Source organism: Salvia splendens, chromosome 19 (assembly GCF_004379255.2).
Source record: "Salvia splendens isolate huo1 chromosome 19, SspV2, whole genome shotgun sequence".
Classification (NCBI taxonomy): Eukaryota; Viridiplantae; Streptophyta; class Magnoliopsida; order Lamiales; family Lamiaceae; genus Salvia; species Salvia splendens.
In genome coordinates, this window is record NC_056050.1 from 17,274,423 (window position 1) to 17,298,709 (window position 24,287).

Sequence of the window (24,287 nt, forward strand, 5' to 3'; positions counted from 1 at the left end):
CTGGATTTGATATGAAAAAACAGGACAGTCAAGAGGAAATGGAAGAGAAGAGAAGGTTTAGGTCTGCTTATTCAGCCAATTCCGGTTCTACCCGGTTCAGTTGACCCGGTATCCGATTGCTAATTTTCATGAACCTTAGACTCAGACCCAGAACCGGAACTGGACGGTTCCGGTTCGGAACCGGTCAGGTAAGAACCGATCGATTCTGGTTCTGAACCGGAACCGATTTGTAGTTTTAATTTTAATTTACGTATAATAATTAACAGTAAGTTATTTATTATTTAACCTAATTTTAATCTAACACCGCCAGATTTAGCTTAGATTCAACAAAAATCACATCATCTCCACTAAGCAAATGGCGGAGCTACATGTTAATGGGGAGGGGCTTTAGCCCCTAATGAATCCAAAATTTTAAAAAAATCTAGTATAAAGTTCAAAATTTTAGTCATATTTTATATATATTTTAATATAAAAGTCCCTATTAATAATATAAATTACTTAGAAAATTTATTTTTAAATAAAATTTTAAAATTTAGCCCCTACTCATACTTATTTATGCGTCCGCCACTGCCACTAAGTAATAGTAGTATAAAGAAATTTGATCCTCCCATTAGCTCATGAGTTGTCTGTGATGTCAAACCAGATATATGGTATTTCCTTCACATGTTTCCTCGAAGAGTATAATGATAAATAATAGAAGTCATAAATGAAGTATAATATCGAAACACATAAATAGGAAAACCATATGGTCAACCCAAGCTAGCATTTCTTATAAGCAATATCCAAGTAGCAAAAGAATACATTCGGTAAAATTAAAGAATTAAAACCAACATTGACAAATATTAATAAATAATTTACCGTTAATTACTATACTAAAATTTTAATTTAAAATTTCAATTTTATAAAATCTAAAATTGATATATTATTCGGTTCTGGGTAAGAACTGGTCGGTTCCGAGTAGAACCGGAACCGAAATTTATAAAAACATTAGAACCGGTACAGAACCGGCTCTCCGGTTCCCGGTTCCTCAATTACCTGGTCAGTTTCGGTTCCGATTTCGGGTACCCGAGAACCGAAGAACCGGTTAAGCAGGCCTAAGAAGGTTGTTTGAGGATGAGCCTAAATTAAAAGCGGAAGAATTGGGCAAGACAAGGGATGCTCACTCCGGTTCGCAAGCACTTGCTTGTGTCTATGTGGATTTGAATGTCAGTAATGTTACAAGTATGAATCCTCGATTACCGTCACTCGACGCCGATGCAAGGTTGATTCCTCCGGGAAATGACACGCTGTGTTTGAGCATTCATGGAGGTGTAGCAAAACTTTTCGTTTTAGCGTTGAATTGTCACGACAACAATGTGGCGGGGGTGTCCGCCATGTCTTAGACCATCCACAACGCGTCTCGCGCCGGGCTCGCGTCTCGTCTCGGAGAGACGAGACCCCCGCGAGACGCATTGCAGCGCCCATCTCGTCTCTATCTCGCGCCCGTCTCGTCGCGTAGCTCGTCTCGGCAAGACACGAGACGAGATGGCTCGTCACGCGCCAGGGACACGTGGCACGTCCCCATGCGTGCGTGACGCCCACTCGCTGGCCAGCGAGTGGGCGTCGTCACTGATGACGCAATAATTCGTTTTTTTTAAAAAAAATCGATTTTTAATTAATTTTTTTTTTCAAACGGTAATATTACCGTTAAATTTTTATTTTCATTTTTTAAATTTTTTAATTTTTTACTCTATAAATAATTCTATTTCATACTCATTTCAAACACAAACACACATCTATTCATCTCAAATCCTCTCTATCACTCCAATTTCCATCTTCAATCAACTCAAACAAATGGATCCTTTTGAGCAAATGCGTCAATTAATGGAAGGACCCGATGATTGTCCGACATGATTGTCCGAGACGAAGGACCCGATGCCGGAAATTGGTTCGACCCCGAATCCCCCGGAAGCTCAACCGCAAGTAGTCCGCCGCGAAGTGGAGCGCATCCATCTATACAAGAACGGTTGGCTATTCGGGCAAGGACACGCGACTCTAGCGCCCACACCCAACTCCAAGAGGATCTAATTGAGCACATTTGGGAAAATTTTGGCGGAGAAGATTAAATTATGTCATTTTTATTTTTTTAGAATTTTAATTATGTCTTCATTTTTTTAATGTTAAGTTGTAATGTTGTTTTAATTTTAATAAAGTGTGTTTGTTTAAATTGAATTGGGTTTTAAAAAAAATTTATAAATTAATTGAATGAATAGTAATTAAGAGACGGTATAGAGACGGAGCGTTGCAGGTTCCGTCTCTTAGTTAAGAGATGGGGGAAAAAAGGACAGTGGGGCCCTCAAATAGTGCTCAAATAGTAGTTAAGAGACGGTTTAAGAGACGGTATAAAGACAGCGTTGTGGATGGCCTTATACGCAACACGGTTCTCTATTGGTGATTTTAGGTGGAAATGATGAAGGGAGACGCCCAACTATTCGGTGGGCATTTGATCCAGGAGGAGATACCGCGCCAAAGCTTCTATTTTCAACTCTCTTCGTGGTTTTCTGGTTCCCACCTTGAGGACAATGTGGATTTAACCCGTGGGGGAGTAAATACGATCTCATATCTTAGAAAATCCTAATTATTTAATTATCTTTTGATTCACCAAATCATTCCATATGTTGTAATCTTGTTCTATAAGTTAGGGTATAATATTCTAGTATTACATATATGGATAGATTGTTATTATTTGCATTATTAAGTCAAATCAATAAAATTCTACCTTTCGCCCAAATATTGGCAATACACGAATTCGTGTTTATCTCGCTGCCCGACTGGGACAATTCCCGCGCACAGCCACAGCTCTCCGCCAACCCTAAGCAAGGGCGCCGGAATCCTTTTTGGCCGTCAATCAGCACCGCCGGCCGCCGTTAAGGAAAACGCCCTTAACAGTGTATTAATTGGAGAGAGAAAGTTATAAAAAAGGAAATGTGTCATCTTAGTTGGGACAAACTAAAAAGGAAAACATGTCATATTAAGTGAGACGGAGGGAGTAACATTTTCCAAATTTGTTTCTAATAAAATGGCCCTCACGATTCCTCATATCCAGCAAACATTAAGCTTAGCAATCAAATATGGCAACAAGTGCCAACATTCATAAAATCATATTCATAGTTCACATTTCGCAAGGACATACGGGTATGGTTCGGCAGAAATGTTTCTGTTTTATTCTTGAGAGATTATGATAAATCTCATATGCAAATCCACCATAAAAATTGCAAACATGGTAAAACTTAGGCGATGAGATATTCTTTTGAGAGAGGAAATCGAGAGGGAAAAGAGAGGGAGGTTGAGAATCTAGTGTGCCTGACAGAGGGCGCAATCGCGTTAAGAGGGAGGGGGATTTGAGTTTCTCTAATTGATTTTTATTAAGATGGATTGAAAGTGGGAGAGAAAGGGGTGGATGCATCGAAGGGAGGAGGAGAATGAGGGTAGAGGCGGCGGTAATTTGCATGGTGAAAATAAAATTGAAGTACTAAATATAAAAATTTAATCTCAAATTTCAAAAGGTCTGGCAGGTTACGGAGGTGCCTAACTAGAGTTAGAACCAGTTGATGATCTGACTAGTGCTAGAGTTTTCATCTTGTATAATTGCTTGTACTTGGTATCTTGATTGTTGTAACTGGTCTATTCAATTGTAAGATTGACCATCTCACTATTGCTGTGTAACAAAGAACTCTCAGTAATTAGTGAATTTCGTAGATCTGATCCCTACAGTGTAAATAATATATTTTTGGTGATAAATGAACTTTTATTTTATTTCTTCGAAAAATATTTTCAAACTATGACAGTATTTTGAAGAGGAAAAAATTATCTACAATTATAGAGTTACAAAATGCAACAAAAAAATAGAAACCAAGATAAATTTTAGTACATGATCTTTTAACTCATTGGGTGAGGCAACTATGAAGAGAAGGAGAGTTATAAAAGTTGGTTTGAAGAGAGTGAAAGTAGGAGCAGCAGCAGATATAAGATGTGATCCAACATCATAAACATTCCCTGTTGCTTCATCTCTCACTTTGATACTTGATGAACCTGCAATTAATTATTAACACAATCAAAATTCAATTGCTTCATTGATTACCATACTAGTTTGAAATAGCAACCCACAAAATGAAGATATAATTATACTCACAGTTATATTCTGTCCATCCAATGGTCTGATTTTCCAGATCATACACAACCAGCTTATTTGATAATACTATATCTGCATATCCAAATACACAATCACTGCTAAAAAGATTCATTCTTTATCAAGGCAAGAACCTTATGTAAAAGAGTACCTCCCAACAGAAATATGTCTCTTTCATCCCTTGGCAGTGTGCTACTACTATTTTGCCAACCTATACAGTATTCGTTACCCTGCAAATCACATTTATGCCAAGGATGCGTTACTCGGATGTGGGGATATTTTACAAGACAAGCGTGATTTTCTTATCCAAATCTCTCTATTATAATGATCCAACCAAAATGACTTACGTGGAATAAAAAAAGGTAACTGTGGGGATGAACTGGCAAACTGAGAGAGTTTTCAAAATGAAAATTTACGACTGGAAAACCATCATCAACACTGCAACAAATACGTGAAACGCCACGTTAGTATGAGGTATATAGCATCAAGGACCTTGTACTGCACATAATTATGTGAACAGATAGGCCTATACAGTGTATACACGCTCACGAGCGAATGTAGAACATTATTCAACAATCACAAAACTTACGTTCCATTGTACTCAAAACATGTGAACCCTTGCTCTATACGAGTCTGCAGATCTGGATGCTGCGACATCATCTAGTTACAGATGGACAGATAATCAGGGACTCGAGGAGAAAGAGAGGCAAGAATCAAGATAGTCATAGATGCAAACTGAACTGAAGTCTGAAACGGTAAGAAAATAAATTCTATTTAAATTTCATATTGAGGGTGAAGACATAATAGCATACCTTTTCCAAAACCTGTTGATAAACCTCAGATGGAAGATAGGCCACTGATGCGCCACTATCAATTATAGTCCTTCTACTAGATCCCGTCCCAGAAAAGTTTGTCGAGAGGTTTAAGAATATGCCACCTACCTCAAGCGACTTCAGATTTACACTGTAATGTGACCTAAGATGGTACAAAATGTAATAAATTTTAGTAAGATAACTGTAACTCCAATTTCGTCCAAGAAAGGGGGAAATTGCAAGAAACAAAGATATCACATACTCATTTGGGACTAAAGGTGTTCGATTGACTTTTGGCTCCGTTACTTCTCCAATAGCGAAAATACCACCTCCCCTGTTTCCGTCCAAGCAATGCGAAAAGACCCTTTTAACCTTTCCTGAGGAAGCAAGTTGTGAAATGATGGTTTCATTTGCTCGTCCAAGACCAACTATTCCGTCAACAGACTTTCCAGGGTCTTCAGACATTGAGCACCTATGAAGATTAAAAACAAAAGATCTAAACAGTGAAACAAAAACTCCACAGAGACATAACACATACTAAAAGACCAAACATGAATACCTACCCAAACGCTATGTTGCCATCCATTGTTGAGGTTTGGAGGTTTCCAGTCACTTGGTTAAATCTAAAATTATCTCTGACGAAGTATCCCCCGGTTGTGCCCCCATCTGCATAAGCAACAGAATATTCACATTGCCTTCCAGTTCCAGCTGGGCAATTTTTATTTGAGCTGCTTGATGCAGCATGACAAAACTCTTCATCGCAAGTGACATTCTTCCCAGTGGAAGAGGTTGCCAAGTCATACCGCTTGAATTCTACCTGGTGGATCAAACATTGTAACGAGGAAAAGACTTGGTGTCAAAGGGGGGCGTGTCGGATTGAGATTTGTGAAAGCAGTATCTTGAGATTTCATTTAGGAAATGGAAAGAAAGAAACAAGGAAAGGAAAGATGAAGGGAACATACACCAAAGTTACTTTTCTTGGGACAACTTTCACAGTCGTGGCAATTGACCCATAAAGTATTACTTCCTGTATCTACCTGGACATGATAGTCAACCGGAGGAGTCCCAATAGTGATATTGGTGAAATAGAGCCTGAATCATTGTATACAGATCGATATCAAGATTTACAAATACAGTGCTGCAATCATGGCAATTTTGGTAGAGCCAAATAAGTATTGAGATTTGAATTATTGGATACTAAAGCTTGCCATTGCATATAAAGCAATAGATAAGTGTCATTACAATCAAAGAAAAAACCGGTCTTCTTTGATCAGAAGAACGCAGATTGCGACTCTACGAGGAGTGAACACGTTGAGACCTGGTCAATAAGGAATCACGAACTCAACCAAACATCAACCATGTGAGACTCAATTTAACACTACAAATGGATCCAGCAAGTCATACATTTTTTTGATCATCCTCTATTATCTCAACACAACAAGACAAATCAAACTCATCCGAGCTTCTATGAATTCCTTTACCCTAGAGTGGCATTTCAACATCAAGAATGTGGGCAAAACAGGTTGATTTAGTAACAGAAACAAAATCACTTACAGCACAAAACCAGCTAAAAGGAATATTCTCGCAGCAAAAGAAACAATTTTTATTTTAGGTCAATTATTCCCAACAAATTCAAATTCGAAATTCAAATCCCAAGCTTCACCAAATGAGTGTGAGAGTGAGACATACGCATGTAAAGCGGGGGAATAATGGCCGCCTAGCTGAAAATCAATGGCTGCGAGGTTTCTGCCATGGCGCTGCAAATCGTGCGCCCTCATAGCTCCCAACACCGCCTCTCCCTCGCCGTCGAACTTGTGATGAACTTCAAACACAAAATGCCCTACCGCACAGCACATCAACTGTGCCAAAATCAACAAAATCGACCACATTTTCCCGTAATCCATTGCCACTGAAAACAATCACTACTTCAAAAATTGAAGGCGCTGGCAGCGTATATGAATTGGGGAGTGGGAATAACAAATAATAATGCTCCATGTGATTGGCGGGCTTGAGAAAGTAAAGGGAAAACGAGACAAACGGGATGGCGGGCTAAGGAATAAAAAAACTCTCAATTATTTATACATGTGTTGAAATCATTCTCGTCATATCTCAAAAAGATTTCATTTTTATGTGTTAATAGTCTGTAAAGTTCGGTTTTTTTTCCCTTATGGTGGTGTGGAAGATATTTCCTTCGAGCTTGTGAGAAAATGCGCTTATAGAAGTCATATTTTAATGAGACACTACATGAGAACTTGTTTATCCTTGAATGTGTTAACTCCCTTCCTCTCTCCATGTCCCTGAAATTTTGTCACGTCCTTCAATTTCCGCCTATTCCATAAAATTTGTTACATTTCACTTTTTTATCATTTTTTGTTGTAGACCTCACATTCCTCTAACTTATTTCAATCCACGTTTTTTTTAAAAATAATACTTTAAAACTAGGACCCACGTTCCACCAACTTTTTCAACGTACTTTCCATTACATTTTTTAAAACCTGTGCCTAGTCAAACTGTGGCAAAATTTAGGGGACGGAGGGAGTAAAATTTATGGATGTTAGTGGCTTATGTAATCGGTGGACTGATTTGAATAGCTTGCTAAATTTTGAGAGTTAGGTTAGAAGTTTTAGTCTGATAAAACTATAATCTGTAGCCTGCAATTAGAGTAGGATTGGCCCGAAACTTGATGATAGTCAGTAATAATATCATCATCAGTAATAATACCGACTATGGACCAGTATTTCGTGATCCATTGTTGTTAGTAGTGTCAAGGCAAACACAAATTTTAGAACAAATTCTGATGACAATGAGATATCAAAAGTATTTAAACTCATTGTGCGAGGAGAAAAACCTGTTCCACAAAAAGTGCATACAAGGTTACCATTTATTCGCTTCTTTTGATCTATCTACTAAAATTAGTAGTATGAACTAACTATTTAATTTCCTTTGGAGACACGAGTCATATTTAAATATACTATAGTATATCTCCACATATACATAAAAAAACAGACACACACACTCGATCCAGCCCTTCACATTTGAATATACCTTCTCAGAAACACACACACACATGTAAGGATCTCGAATAATCGTTTCCGAACTTTGCTATAGTTACAAATGATGTGCATGTTTGGTAGACATGTTAAATTAGCCCAAGTAATTAATTAAGATGGACTTTAGGATAAAAATATGTTATCTCACTTTTTTTGCTGTTAAATAATCCACCATTTTGAACTAATTCGCTCTGGACCTCAGCGAACTGAGATGGGCTTTGATGGCCTAACATGGACCTTCTTTATCTACCAAATATCCAAATAACCCATATAACCCATATATTTTGGTCTTATCTAGGCTACCAAACAAGCACTATGTATTATCCGAAAATGGATGGTCAATTATATACCCCATATTAACATAAATGTGAAAACCAAGAATGAACGATTTCTACTAGTAAGTAATATTTTCATGAGCTTAAAATGTACACTGTATATCTATTATTGTGTTGTTACTTATCAAAAATGAATATTCTTGGTATGATGTAATTAATAAAACTATTAAATAAATTGAGAAAGGCTAGTTTAGGGAGATGAAGATTGCTGGGGTTATTTTATTCCCATGATTATGTAGATATGTATTTCATGATTGATATTCTTTAATTTTATTTCCAAACTTAATCACCTACCTACAGAAACTCACACAAACGACGTATTTTATATTCGTACCTATAGAAACTCAGCAAACTCAATTCGACGAATTGGGATTAATATTTCTTCTATACTTCCAAAAACTCAACGATCTCAATTGGACGATTTGTGATTGGAATTCTTTAGATCCTCTACTATCACCATCGATGGAAGAAAGTGATGCCCATTTATATTTTACAATTAATCAACCGAGATGAAATCCAGAAACTTGCGTTTATATGAACTTGAATTCCGTAAACTTGCATTTGTATTTTGTATGAATTCCAGCCATCAGATTAATTCCAAAGACTCGTGTTTGTATTTTGTAAAACAATTATAGCTCTTCATTCCCATTGTGATTTGAATAGTAGTTCGTTGTTAATTCTATTATATCCTCTGCTGTTATCAACGATGGAAGATGTAATTAATTTTCTTATTGCAATCAGTCTCTGCATTCTTTACACATTTTTGACGGGATAGTATTTCAACTGTATTTTGCACCTCTGTTCATTGGTGTGATTAGGTAATTGTTTTTGAGTTGCAGCAAGTAATGTACGAATATATGCATTATAATGTATACTTCACTGAGCCAGTAATGTAGCATCGTATTACTTCCCCACGGACCGGAGGTTAACACCATTCCCTATGAGTTTAGTAGTCCATGTGGCTAGGGTATAGTACCGTCTCATTAAAATAGCATTCACTAACCGAAGGAAGATAGACCCAGTCCTCTAGGGTTAACTTATCCACAAGGTTATGGTATAGTAACCACAAATTCCAATATTGGATGTAATGTACGATATATGCATTATAATGTATAATCCACTTTCCAGTAATGTAGCATCGTATTAGTTCCCTAAGGGATGGAAGTTAACACCATTCCCCAAGGGTTTAGTAGTCCATAGGGTTAGGGTGTAGTACCATAACTAAAGGCATGAAGTTAGATCTAGTCTCCTAGGGTTAACTTATCCATAGGGCTAGGACATAGTACCAACCCTGCCAGCAAAGTTTGTGTTTGACTTAATTTTCTTTGAATTCATACTGAATCACTGATTATACTTTACTAGTAGTGTAGTTTTTTATATGTTCCTTAATGCTACTACTTGGCAGCATATAGTATGTAAACAAGGCATTAAAAAGTTGGATAATGCTACTACTTGGCAGCATGTAGTATGTAATTTTAGTTGAATTTAGTTTTTGTAATATACTAATATAGTGGTGTAATGTATATGTCTCTTACATTATTTCATGTATTGTCTACATTATAATATTATCGCATATGATATTTTTATAATTCTACATTACTAATTGATAAAAATTTACATTATTGTGAAGTACATTTACATAACCAAAATATGGGGCACCAACATGTGTATATTCAATAATAATGTATACACTTTATATCAAGTAATGTAATGTTAGATCATCCACATACATTATTTGATATATAAATATTACACTGTTTGGATGTGAATGTACATCACAATTCTTTTACATCCCAGAAAACTAAGTTAACAATTTTAAAAGCATTCATTATTTTCAAAAACTAAGTTACAAACCATTCATTGTTTTCTATTTCCATCATACTACAACAAACTAAAAAAAAAACAAGAAATCCAACACAAGTGGTCTCTTCACTGTTTTCGAATTCGACTCGCGCCCACTTTGTACCTATTCGTAAACAGATACATTGATTAGCCAAAATGTTACATTAAATACAGATTTACATTACCAACAATAACAAATAATAGTGTAACACATCAGTGCAAAATAATGTAACTATTTGATGCAATAATGTGTAAATGCCTAATGTATGCATATTTATTTTAAGCTTATGCAACCGGTAATGTTAGTAAAAAATGTATTAATGTAATAGAACATTATATATAACACAATAATGTAGCACATTAGCAAGGAATAATGTAAAAATTTAAGTAAATAATGTAGAAATGCCTAATGTAAGAAGAAACAGAGGAGTATATAGAACAAATAATGTAACTGAAAACATTTAAAAATTTAACCGATCATACCATAGCACATCAGTATGAAGTAGTGTAAAAATTGGGTTAAATAATGTACAGATGCCTTTTGAAAATGTAATCATTAAATACAACTGAATGATATAAAAATTAGGTAATTTAATGTACAAATTGCAAATGTAGCTACTGATATGATTAATGTAGAAAAGTATACATAAATACTCATAGGATTGATGTAGAAAACCTGTAACTCATTACAAAGCATACATAAATACTATATTTTCATCACCAAAAACAGTAACTAATTACATCTGAATGATGTAATATTTTGCTAAGTTAATGTACACATTGCAAATGTAGCTACTGATATGATTAATGGAGTTAACCATATAATGCAGCTCATCAACTAAACAATGTACAGAGACATCAGATAATGGAGTTGACCATATAATGTAGCTCATCAACTAAACAATGTACAGAGACATCAGATAATGGAGTTGACCAGATAATGGAGCTCATCAACTAAACAATGTACAGGGACATCAGAGAATGAATTTGACCGGATAATGTAGCTCATCAGTGAAATAATGTAATAAGACATCAGAGAATGGAGTTGACCAGATAATGTAGTTCATCAGTGAAATAATGTAATAAGACATGATATTCAAATTCCAGATTTAACCATATAATGTAGCAAATTATTCGGATAATGTAAAAGCAATAAAGTACAACATTAACATAACACAGTCAAGTAGACAACATGAGTAATGTAGCAAAGCATAAGCAAAAAAAGTGTCGATTTCGTTTTAGGGAGAGATGCATGAGCATCATGCGTCTCTAAATACATACAGATTGCTATTTGGAGAGAGATTGTATGAATACTGTGACAAAGGTCTACACGTCTAGTCACGTCAAGGGGGCAGGTTTTGCAAAAATTTGGAAAAAGTGAGAAGAGAGAGAGATTGTATTCTGAATGTGTTTTTTAACATTCTCGAGTTTCATTTTAAATTTCATTTTAAATTTAATAAATTTCATTCTAAAAGTACTTGATTAATAACATAAATATAATGTCTTCTTTTATACTCGTATTTTGCTTATCAAGAGGCACATATTTAAATTTAAATTAATTAAGAAGTACTCACAACACAGTGACATAACTTGGGATTATTTATGAGTATGATACATCTTATCTCATATGAATTTTTACCATAGATATATGATTAATTAGGGAAAGCTAACATATTATGTTTCTTAGTTGTGTTTGCCCAACTATATGATTTTTAGGTTTTGTAAAACGATTAACTAATTCTACATAAATTAATAACTTATTTAATTATTACTCCCTCCGTCCAGCAATTGGAGTCCCATTTCTCCATGGCACGGGTTTTAAGAAAATTGTTGGAGTGTGTAATAAATGGTGTGTGATAGTGGAATTTGGGACCCACCTCAAGTGTGTTAAATTTTTGGCTTCCAAAAATTCGAAATTTGCTGCCAAAAAATATGCATTAAATATGCTTCCAAAATTCAATTCAATTGCATTAAATATGCTTCCAAAATTCGAAATTTGCTGCCAAAAATATGCATCCAACAATTCAATTCACAACTGGAGTTTCAAGGATATGCCAAAGTCACAATTTAAAACTGAATTTAAAATTTACACTCAACATAATCAAAAACCCTTCAAATCATAATTCATCAAATTAGCTTGAAATATGTTCAACATACAAAATCTACATCTGCTATTGATTCAAAGTACAAAGAGAAAAAATCAAATTTCCCTCTACAAAAAAATTGAGGGAAATGAAGAATCCAAAACTTATCAGCAAATTAAAACATGAAAATGAAGAATTAAACACGAAAATGAAGAATTTATACACAAAAATGAAGAATTAAACACGAAAATTAAACCCAAAAAAATCGGACAAAATCCAAATCGAAATTTATCAGCAAATCAAAATCGAAAATGACTCACAAAAATTGAACCCAAAACTTCTTCAATTTCAACTCCAAAACCAACAAACCAAACAAAAAACAGAAGAAGAAGGCGGTCCTCGTAGGTGGCGGATAAGGATGTGAGCAGGAGGAGGCGGCGATTTGGAGGATGAAGAAGAGGCGGCGTGGATTAGGGTTCCACAGAGAGCGGCGATTGGGAGAGGAGGAGGAGGAGGAGGAGGAGGGCGGCGATTGGGAGAGAAGAATGAGGGAGACCGAGAGTGAGGGTGAGAGAATGAGTGGGGGGTGTTTTTTTATGGCAATTGTGTAAATTAGTAAGAAGGGGGAGGGTAATTAAATTGTCCAAATATGGCAAGTAGAACCGGGACTCCTATTCCCGGACGTCCCAAAACGGAAAAACGGGACTCCTATTGCTGGACGGAGGGAGTATTTAATATTTATTTTTATTTAGAGCAAAATATATGTTCACCAAACCGAAATTATGGAGTAAAAAAATCATTAGAATTTAATATATATGATGGAGTAATCTGTATGTGTTTATACAATCTCTCTCTCTTCCACTTTTCCCCATTTCTGCAAAACTTGCCCCTTGTCGTGACTAGACTTAGACCTTGAGTGTCACAGTATTCATACAAGCTCTCTCTCCAATCTGTATGTATTTAGGGTGTCCACTATAAGGTGGACACGTCCAATAGTCCCGCCCCAGTTTTTTGTCCATAGCCCCAATTTTTTGTCCATAGCCCCAAAATTTTGTGTCCGCCACTACAGTGGACACCTCCAATAGCCCTAAATTTTATAATCAACTTTCATTTTATAATATTTCAAGTAATTAAGAACAAATTTATCGGACTATACGTAATTAGAAGAATACGACTATACGAAGTAGAATTAATAAAATTGTTCATTTTCGACCACAAATTGTAGTGAGAGAAATTTTTATAGATGTAGAATTGGAATGGTGTGAAAATAATGAATGGAGTGGGGTGTATTTATAGGTGAATTGAAATGTAAAAAAAAAAAAAAATTTCGCATGCAATAGCCGCGGCTTCATCTTCGTGCCACTATAAGCGCCGCGCCTATAGGCGCGGCTATAGCCCGGTCGCCGCGTCCTCGCCCCGCACGCGGCGATTCCGCGTCCGCCGTCCCTCCCCTCACCCGCCGCGTCCACCCCCGCGGCGGACACCCTTCCCACTATAAGCCGCCCCGCTTCCGCCCCGCCATCGCCCCGCTCGCGGCAACCGCCGCGTCCACCTTATAGTGGACGCTCTTAGAGACGCATGATGCTCGTGCGTCTCTCCCTAAGACGCATGATGATCATGCGTCATTAAAAAAACCGAAAAAATTGACACATCTCCGTCATTAATGACGCATGATGCTCATGCGTCATTAATGCGTCATTAAAAGAAGCATCTCCGTCATGCGTTTCATTAAAAGGAGACGCATCTCCCAAACCCGGAATAAAAAAAAACTCTAGTACAAACGCGGAATCCTATCTCTACTCTAGTACAAAAGAAGAAAAAACCCCCAAATAATGACGAAAATCACTGAAAATCTGACCTTAATGTAAACCCAACTGAAAACCAGACCAACAAAACATTCTCAACAAAACCAAAATCCAGAGTATTAGATTGAGAAAAATGATACCAAACGACTCTCAATTACTGTTACCTTGTTGTCGTCGGTCGTCAGATCGACCCAGAACCATGCGCCAGAAGATTCAATCGACACAACAACTCGAAATAATGTATACTACGGGTTCGCTATCTAACAACTTCGTCGGCGGCGTCTTCAATTCAGATTCAAACGGTGAAGACTAGGGTTTTTTCTTCTCAAATTGGGGAGGGGGGTTGGAAATGGGAGAGAACATGGGAAGACAGATTCGGAAGTGATGGAGAGAGAGAGTGATACGTATCAGCCGTTTAATTAAAATCCCAAAAGTCATGGACATGCAGTTTAAAACAGACTCTTCAGTTTTCATGATTCCAATTTTACCCTTGTGATGTATCTGAAAATTGTATTAATGTAGCACGCGGATTTTAAATCCCCACCTCTAGAAACTATAATCCAAGGGATGATATAGGAGCATCCACCACGCTGTCCTTCACCGTCCCTTAAACTACTATTTAAGGGTCTCACTATAATTTTTTATCTCATCCCTTAGCTAAGGGACGAAACTTGCAACGCTCAGTCCCTTAAATTACTATTCATTCAATTTCATTTTTATTTTTATTTCCAACCCAATTCAATTAAAACAAACACACTTCATTAAAATTAAAATAACATTACAACACAAATAAAATACAACTTAAAATTCAAAAAAATAAAAAAAGACATAATTAAAATCCTAAAAAATAAAAATGACATAATTTAAAATACAATTTTATAGAGACATCCTTGAATGTTTTATGTTTCACTTTCAATGTGGGACAAAATCATTCAAAGATGTCTCTATAAAAGAGAAACAACCAAGAATGAGTTTGTCCCACATCAAAAGTGAGACATAAAATATTCAAGGATGTCTCTATAAAAGATAAACAACCAAGAATGATTTTGTCCCACATCGAAAGTGAAACATAAAACATTCAAGGTTTTCTTTATAAAAGAGAAACAACCAAGAACGAGTTTGTCCCACATCGAAAGTGAAACATAAACATTCAAGGATGTCTCTATAAAAGAGAAACAACCAAGAATGAGTTTGTCCCACATCGAAAGTGAAACATAAAACATTCAAGAATGTCTCTATAAAAGTGAAACAACCAAGAATGATTTTGTCCCACATCGAAAGTGAAACATAAAACATTCAAGGTTTTCTCTATAAAAGAGAAACAACCAACAATGAGTTTGTCCCACATCGAAAGTGAAATATAAAACATTCAAGGATGTCTCTATAAAAGAGAAACAACCAAGAATGAGTTTGTCCCACATCGAAAGTGAGACATAAAACATTAAAGGATGTCTCTATAAAAGATAAACAACCAAGAATGATTTTGTCCCACATCGAAAGTGAAACATAAAACATTCAAGGTTTTCTTTATAAAAGAGAAATTCAAGGTTTTCTTTATAAAAGAGAAACAACCAAGAACGAGTTTGTCCCACATCGAAAGTGAAACATAAAACATTCAAGGATGTCTCTATAAAAGAGAAACAACAAGAATGAGTTTGTCCCACATCGAAAGTGAAACATAAAATATTCAAGGATGTCTCTATAAAAGTGAAACAACCAAGAATGATTTTGTCTCACATCGAAAGTGAAACATAAAACATTCAAGGTTTTCTCTATAAAAGAGAAACAACCAACAATGAGTTTGTCCCACATCAAAAGTGAAACATAAAACATTCAAGGATGTCTCTATAAAAGAGAAACAACCAAGAATGAGTTTGTATTACATCGAAAGTGAAACATAAAACATTCAAGGATGTCTCTATAAAAGAGAAACAACCAAGAATGAGTTTGTCCCACATCGAAAGTGAAACATAAAACATTCAATGATGTCTCTATAAAAGAGAAACAACCAAGAATGATTTTATCCCACATCGAAAGTGAAACATAAAACATTCAAGGATGTCTCTATAAAAGCGAAACTGTAATGACCCGAAATTCTGTAACTCAGAAATTAGTTAAAATTTGTTAGGTTTTGAATACAATATTTAAGTTGTGAAGTGTAGGATTTTAGAAATTGAAATAGTTTGAAAAAAAAGGAAAAAAAGAGAAATAAGAAAAGAAAAAGAAATTGGAAAATGGAATGAGATTTTTATCTCAATTCCCTCACTTTAAGGGAACTTTCTACAGACACACAATCCCATATTGATTTCTCTCTCAATTGTAAATCCCCAAATTGAAGAAGAACGCAGCAACCTTTTCCCTCAATTTCTCCGATGAATTCATGCCGGAGCGTCTCCCTCCATCTACGACGAGTTCTCTCCCCCGTCGGGCTCTCTCTCCTCATCGAGCTCTCTTTCTCCCCGTCGAGCTCCTCGTCAGGTTCTGCACGCGGCTGAGCCGTCGGTTCGGGAAGACAAAAGGCATCGCCTTTCCTTTCGCGGCTGGTCGTTCCCGGCACTGCACGGGAAGGGTTCGGTTGCCGCCGCGCTTCGCTGTCCGCCCTTGCAAGTGACGCCGCTGACCGCCAGCCTTGCGGCGTCGGCTCCTGTTCGTCGTCGGTCAACCCCTTCTCCTGGAGCTAAGTCACCCTTTTCCCCTTTTAATTATTCCGTAAATCTGAGTTCTCGATTGATTATTTGATTCGAAGTTTATATTAGTTTTTGCTCCTATGGTTCTCATACATGGGGTCTACTGATCTGGAAATCACTTCCTCGTTGGCTAAGCACCAGTACCATTTCTCGATACTTGCTCTTTATACTTGCTAGTGTTTGAATGTAGGGATAACATAGAGTTTATCAATAGGGCTTTCGAAGCTTACCTTGCTAATTTGATTTAATTTGGGAATTAATTATAGTGAGCTGAACATGGAATTTTAATGAAATTGTTGGGATGATTATATAGTTGGATTATTTTAGATGGTAAGAATTTTGAAACATACCAGTAGAATTATTGTTGTGGTGAAAGAAACAGAGTATACAACTTTTGTGACATGTTCTGGCAGAGTTTATTCGACTTCAGTTAATCGAGTAAGCGATCTCCTTTTCTTACAAATTTTTAACTGAACAAACTTTCATGTGTCTTCTGCCATGTGGCCAAAATTCAGCTTCAACCGAGTCAAAATGAATTTATAATGATTTTTGTTAGGGGACTGTGCTGTTCTGCTATGTTTGGGTAAAATAGACGTTTATGGCTTTTATTTTCATCTGGATTATGTTGAATTTTGATATAATTTAGGTACCATTTGAGTTGGAATTGTCAAATAAAAGTGAATCTCCAATACGTTGGTGTGTTGGCTGGAAAATTTAGAATATTTATGGCATGCTTGAAGAAACTCTTTTCCTTGGTAGGAACTCACTGTCTTCAGCTGCTGATTTTGAAGTTTCGACACCTTTAAGGTGTTGCAAATTGTATTTTCAAATTTTCTGCATGAACCTTGATGTGTTGAGGAGCTCTTTGTAAAATTTCAATTGATTTGGCTTTCATTTACTATTTTTAGAAAATCTCCAATCACAGCCGCCAGAACTTGTCAGGTCGTGATAGACAGTGGGAAAATGGCCATATCTCCCAACCTACTTGGAATTTTTGAAAGAACTTTGTTTTAAAATATAACTAGACACCAAGGGGATTCTTTTGGTATATGGCTTGACCTCTTGTACTTCGTGCAAAAGAAGTAACTAAAGAGAACTTGTTTTATGCTTAAGTTATTTTTGGTGTTGTGTTGATAAGAATTATTTATTGAAAGGTAATCCTGGCCCGTGGGATAGCACGGGCAAGGAGAAGGCGAAGGAGTAAAGTTATCTAGTACGGCATTTGGATTTTGAGGTAGTATATTCTACATTAGGTCTTAATTCCTGAATTAAGTTTACGTGATTGCATATAGAATAATGTGTGTTAATCGATAATACATTATGTGATCTATATATTTTGCTTATTACGTGAAATATGTGAATATTGGATATGTGATGGTATTGATAGAATTGGAATTTATCTGTTTATTTAATATGATATGGTGTGAAAAGAAGTTGTTGATCTGATATATTAAAGATTATTGGAAATAAGTAATTTGATGAGAAAATGAATATAAATGTGGCTGGAAAGTAAATGAGATAAATGATATATGCCTATGAAATGTATACTTATATGATTTACATGTGAAGATGTCTGATGATGTCTGATCTGTATGCGTTGATGTGTATGTTGAAAATTGTCAGATATAAAGTATACTATTTGTTTGTGTTTACGCCCTGTGCTGAGTGTATTCTGTGGGTACAATTGGCATGCCATAGGACAGCAGCGCTGCATTATCTGTGATCTTCGTCTTCTGGATAACCGAAGCGAGGATCGTCTGTTATCTGATGGGCCACTATCTGATCGTCTGTTATCTGTCTGATATACACCCTATGGGTGGTCTGTTCCCGGGATTATCTGTCTACACCCTAATGGGTGGTCTGTGCGGCGTCCTCCCGAGGACCATGGCCGCGTCTGTATCTGATTCTGTTTCTGATCTGGTCCGCGTACCCTAGTTTGTCACTAAGCACTTAATTGGGCTATATTGGTTCTGATATGTGAGAACAATGGTGATCGCTATGTTTTTTTTTATGATATGTTATTGTGTGAAACCTCTGTTATAACTCTGATATATCTGGTACATGAGAGCATGTTTTGTCATATGTGTTTGGATATGTGAAACTGTGGTGATCTGTATATGCGTTGGTGTGATTATATGATATAAAGTGCTACACGATAGTGAATGCCAAGATATGACGTTATATGATCAAGGCGATGATATGTGAAAACTATATGCTTATGTGAAAAACGATATTTATGTGATGCTAATAATCCTCTGATGCAAAAAGGGTGAATCTGACATTGTTTGACATGATTTGACGTTGTATGAAGTTATGATGTTGCTCGACACTAGCTACTGATAATTGATCATGTTTGTTGGTATACTATGAGATTATATGATTATGCCTTGAGTAAGTCCCAGGAAATCAAGGGAGGACGATATAAAGGTCAGACTTTTATTGTTGGTTATTTTAATATGTATATGGTTATGAGAATGTTGGTTCTAGAGAATATTCAAGGGTTAATATTGTAAACACATAGGTTGTATAATGTTTACTTAACTCCGGAAATTAGGCTCTAATGTTGAGTATACTACTGGGCTTGTTGAAGCTCACCCCTTTCTTTTCCCCCTGCAGATTAGCTCTTTCGATGTAAAGCTGCTCAAGTCGGGTCACTAGCCAACCTTTTTGTGTTAAAAAATTTCTTTCGGATATGCTAGATGTGGCATGTATAGAAAGTGTAATATAGTTCGACGTTTCATTTAATTCGTTATCCAGGTTGTATAAATATATATAGACTTTTGGAAATAGGTTTATGGTCTAATTTCTGACGTTATATAGCAGTTTTTCCGTTTGTCAAGTAAAGGAAAATGATATATCTTTGTTTAAAAAAAAAGAATCAAAGATTTTCTGTTAAGTCGGGATTTGTACCAAAAGGTGACATCACTTATTCGATTATTAAATTAATCGGGTAAGGGGTGTTACAGAAACAACCAATAATGATTTTGTCCCACATCAAAAGTGAAACATAAAAGTGAAACATAAAACATTCAAGGATGTCTCTATAAAAGAGAAACAACCAAGAATGAGTTTGTATCACATCGAAAGTGAAACATAAAACATTCAAGGATGTCTCTATAAAAGAGAAACAACCAAGAATGAGTTTGTCCCACATCGAAAGTGAAACATAAAACATTCAAGGATGTCTCTATAAAAGAGAAACAACCAAGAATGATTTTGTCCCACATCGAAAGTGAAACATAAAACATTCAAGGATGTCTCTATAAAAGAGAAACAACCAAGAATGATTTTGTCCCACATCGAAAGTGAAACATAAAACATTCAAGGATGTCTCTATAAAAGAGAAACAACCAAGAATGATTTCATAAACTCGCAAGCCCATCAAATATATATGGGCTATTACGAATTTCTTGTATTCATTTATTTGTAAAAATTGTTTTTAAATATAAAAACAATTTTTATAAATAAAAAGTATTTTTTTAAAATTTGAATATTTTTAAAAAAATTGATTTATTGCGTCAGCGTGACGACGCCCACTCGCGGGCCGGCGAGTGGGCCGGCGAGTGGGCGTCACGCATGGTGCAGGGGCGCGCCACGTCGCCACGGTGCGTGGCGTGACAGCTCGTCCCGTGTCTCGCATGCACGGTTCGCGGGACGGGATCGGGACGGAACGCGGGACAGTGGCGCGCCACGTTGCGGGTGCCCTAAGTGTTGTGTTTAAGACTAAGGGGTATAAGGATCTTAATGCACCCTTGTCCTTTACTTATAAAATTTTGGCCAGTATAATATATCCCGATCCATCTATTTTGTAGTAGTATTAAGAATAGGAGAAAGTTTGGAATATGAGTATCAATTCGCTGACCTTTCGGAATCTGAAATTAAATTTGCTGACTTTTCAGAATATGGGATCGAGGCACGTAAAATTTTCGGGAACATGGATTTTTTCATTTATCTCTTTTTTATTCTTCCCTTGTTATTTCAATCACAAAATATATGAATGTACTAAACTATCCCACATAAGATTTGAAACTACAATTTCAGAAGCCTATATTTGATATTTGAGCCCTTCATTAATTAATTAAACAACTTTATCCCAATGAGAAAATTTATTTGTTTCTCCCCGATCACAATATGAATCCCATTTTCTAATAAAGTTACTGCTACATATCAATAGACAGTTTTCATAATAAATTGTGGGGATAAATATCAATATACAGTTTTCATAATAAATTGTGGGGATAAAGAAGAGTTTTTTTTTTAATGTTAATCATTTAATTTATCTTCCTTTCTTTTTTGTTTTTTCTCCTTAATTTATGTTTTCTCTTTTTTCTTTTCTCTTGTTTTCTTCTTTCTTTTTAGTGTTTTATACGTATGTCTAATTGCATTCGTAATATAAATCAAGAACAAAACATCTAATTATATTAATTATTTAAAGTAATTAACTCAATTGAATATTTTTTGTTAAATTATTTTATACTCATTTTAGAGTTGAAACACCTAACTAAAAATATTCAACTCTTTATATCATTATGAATACAATTAACAATTTTAAATTTTTATTAAGACTATATTGATTAGTTATTAATTTAATATAAAATTATTATTATTATATAAAATTATATAATTCATAATTTAAATAATTATTATATAATTATTTATTAATTACTTCTATTTTTTAGTATTATAACAATAATATTAGTATAATAATTAAGTATAACTATCACTATAATTATAATTAAATATATTTAAATGATATTAAAAAAATAAATTAATTATAAATTTATAACATCAAAATAATAATATTAATATTGATTAATATAATACTAGTATACAGAGTGAGGAGAATGAGAGAAGATATTATAATAGTATCACTTTTGGTACTAGTTTTGTATATGTCCAAAATATCTTATATGGCATAAATGGAAAAATATATTTGTTTAGAGGGCATTTTGGGGTGAAAATCACGTCAAGTACCAAAACTGTGATTCATAGGAAACAAAAATAATATAAACTAAAGATCATGTACTATTTATATGCGAAAGTAAAAGATCATGTAATATTTATGTAGTTCACTCTTTAATTTATAAATAATTTGCTACAACATCCGTAATAATGTTAAATAATTCACTTCAAAATGAATCCAATTTCCTTGTGCTCTGCTCAACGACAATCCAGAGCTCCATGTGGTGCGCCTTACCCTTCATCCGCTGCCGAATTCATCAGTTGCTATTTTAAGCCGCCGCAGAGTTTAGGCGGCGGTGTATCCTACTATGTTGTCACCGGAAAAACTAGAATATAGCACCCAACTCGTACACGCTGACCTAAATCTCTTCAACAATGATTGCCAGGTTGCTCAACTGGTGTTCAGGGTGGTTCTATCTATATGAATATTAGTGGAAAAATTAAAAATTTTGAATGAAATGCTAACATATGTGTCGAAGGGGTGTAGGCGGAGGGTGGGACGGTGGTTCGGTGGTTTTTTTTAGAGAAATTTTGTTATTTGGGATTAATTACGCTGACCTTTCGAAATGAGAGGTTAATTTCACTGACCTTTTAGAATATGAGATCGAGGTGTGCGTATTTTTCCGAATAAGAGATTTCTGATTTTTTATCCTTTTTCTATTCTTTTTCATTATCATTTATTTCCCATCATTTATAAATGGACAAAACTACCCTTTTCATATTTTTATCTAAATTCTAATAAATCAACATAATCACCTTTCATATTTTTTTACCTATATTCTAATAAATCAAAGAGAATCATGTTTCTTTTGAGAGACATCAAACTCCCATCTCTTTACTCCAGACAACCAGACCTGCCTCCACCTATCTCCTCTACCGTGCCTCCACTCTTTACCCTTTGCTGCCTCTTTTCCTTACTCCAGACCCATCTCCACCCTCCCCGATGGGCGCCTCCGCTGTTCGCCGCCTCCGTCTCCACCCTTCTCTTCCCGCCGTCTCTTCAATCCAAAATAATTGTGATTCTGTAAGAAACCTATAAATACATGTATTCATATTTTCTGTGTTCGACGCATATGCAATATACGTATATGAATATTTATTGATGATAAATTGTTTATGAACAAAATTGTTATTTAATAGACACTAGAATAGTTCACGCACAAAGATAATTGATTTATCAATATTTTAATATTATTATATCATTGTATATGGAAAAGATTAAAAGAGAAGATATTCAAAAGATTGACAAATCTCATAAATGATCGGCTGATTTATTAGAGTTTAGGTAAAAATATGAGAGGGGTAGTTTAGTCCATTGATCATTGATGGAAAATAAATAATAGGAAAAAAGAATAGAAAAAAGATAGAAAATAAAAAATCCCTTATTCTGAAAAATACGCACGCTTCGATCTCATATTCTGAAAGGTTAGCGTAATTAATCCCAAATAATGAAATTTCTCTTTTTTGTAATAGTGGAAGTTTCAAAAGGGTAATTTGGTCCATTCATATATTGTGTGATGGAAATAATATGAAAAACAAGAATAAAAAGGAGAGAAAAATGAAAATACCCTTATTCCGAAAAATTCGCGTGCCTCGATCCCATATTCTGAAAGGTCAGCGAATTTAATCCTAAATTTCGAAAGGTCAACGAATTGAAACCTATATTCCGAAATTTCTGTATCGAGGTTATTCATCTCATTTCATTTATATGAGTATTTTTCATTTATATGAGTATTTTTTATTGAACTCATATTATACCTCAATACTACCAAATATAACCATATGATATCACAATTGTATTGAAGAGTGTGATTTGAACTCTGAAGTATAACATAGAGTAAAGGCCCAATTTGGTCCTTAACATATTGCGATTTTACGATTTTGGTCCAAAATATTATCTTTTGAATTATTCGGTCCCTCACAAATAAAAACGGGTCACATTTGGTCCGAATTTGACAGAACTGTTAAAATTTAACAGCCAACGGATTTTAATTACATTTGGACCAGATTAAGTTAATAAATATATTTTATTAATGTCTAATATCCAATTAACACAAAACTAATAAAATAAAAAAAAGATTGCCTCGCTCCAGGGGGAAGGATTGCCAGGGGGAGGTGTTGTTGAAGACGCGGGAGAGGATGGTGCGGCGGACGTCAGTGTGGGTGGGGGGCGCAGGGGGCGGGGAATGAGTTGTGCTCGAGGATGTCGCTGGCGGTGCTGGAGAGGAGGGGGTGGGAGTGGGAGAGGTAGCCAAGGGCGAAGGCGGGAACGAGGAGGATGATGACATATGCCTTGGGTTTGGATGAGGTGGTTTCGAGGCGTTTCTGGTAGGGGTTCTTCCACCGCAGGTGGTGGTGGTGGTGGAGGCTGCCGCCTTGCGGCGGCGGTGGTAATTGACATGACATTGGCACATGGATTCTAAACCTTGGGCATTGCACGAATCCCCTCTTTTGGAATAGAATAGAGCGGGCGAAGCCCTATTTCTTCTTTCATTCTCGGGTAGGAAGGCGCTCGAGGAAGAGCCAACATTTAGCTCATCTT

At 35.7% G+C, this 24,287-nt stretch overlaps 1 protein-coding gene and 2 long non-coding RNA genes across 3 annotated transcripts; 1 reads left to right on the top strand and 2 right to left on the bottom strand.

The window, feature by feature from the left end:
• Positions 1-3,773: 3,773 nt before the first annotated feature.
• LOC121778364 (aspartic proteinase 36-like) lies at positions 3,774-7,144 on the bottom strand. Its single transcript, XM_042175703.1, has 10 exons — positions 6,670-7,144; positions 5,943-6,072; positions 5,544-5,797; positions 5,243-5,452; positions 4,981-5,143; positions 4,758-4,828; positions 4,516-4,606; positions 4,320-4,398; positions 4,172-4,243; positions 3,774-4,071 (listed from the first exon to the last, which is right to left on the bottom strand). Exons 1-10 carry the CDS (start codon positions 6,882-6,884, stop codon positions 3,857-3,859), a joined length of 1,500 nt encoding a protein of 499 aa, XP_042031637.1. The 5' UTR covers positions 6,885-7,144; the 3' UTR covers positions 3,774-3,856.
• Positions 7,145-10,068: 2,924 nt separating this feature from the next.
• Positions 10,069-14,507, bottom strand: LOC121778166. Its single transcript, XR_006045632.1, has 2 exons — positions 14,261-14,507; positions 10,069-10,331 (listed from the first exon to the last, which is right to left on the bottom strand). It is a non-coding gene; the product is annotated as an uncharacterized LOC121778166 (long non-coding RNA).
• Positions 14,508-16,298: 1,791 nt separating this feature from the next.
• On the top strand, positions 16,299-19,627 carry LOC121779690. Its single transcript, XR_006045880.1, has 2 exons — positions 16,299-18,017; positions 19,400-19,627. It is a non-coding gene; the product is annotated as an uncharacterized LOC121779690 (long non-coding RNA).
• The last annotated feature ends 4,660 nt before the right edge of the window (positions 19,628-24,287 follow it).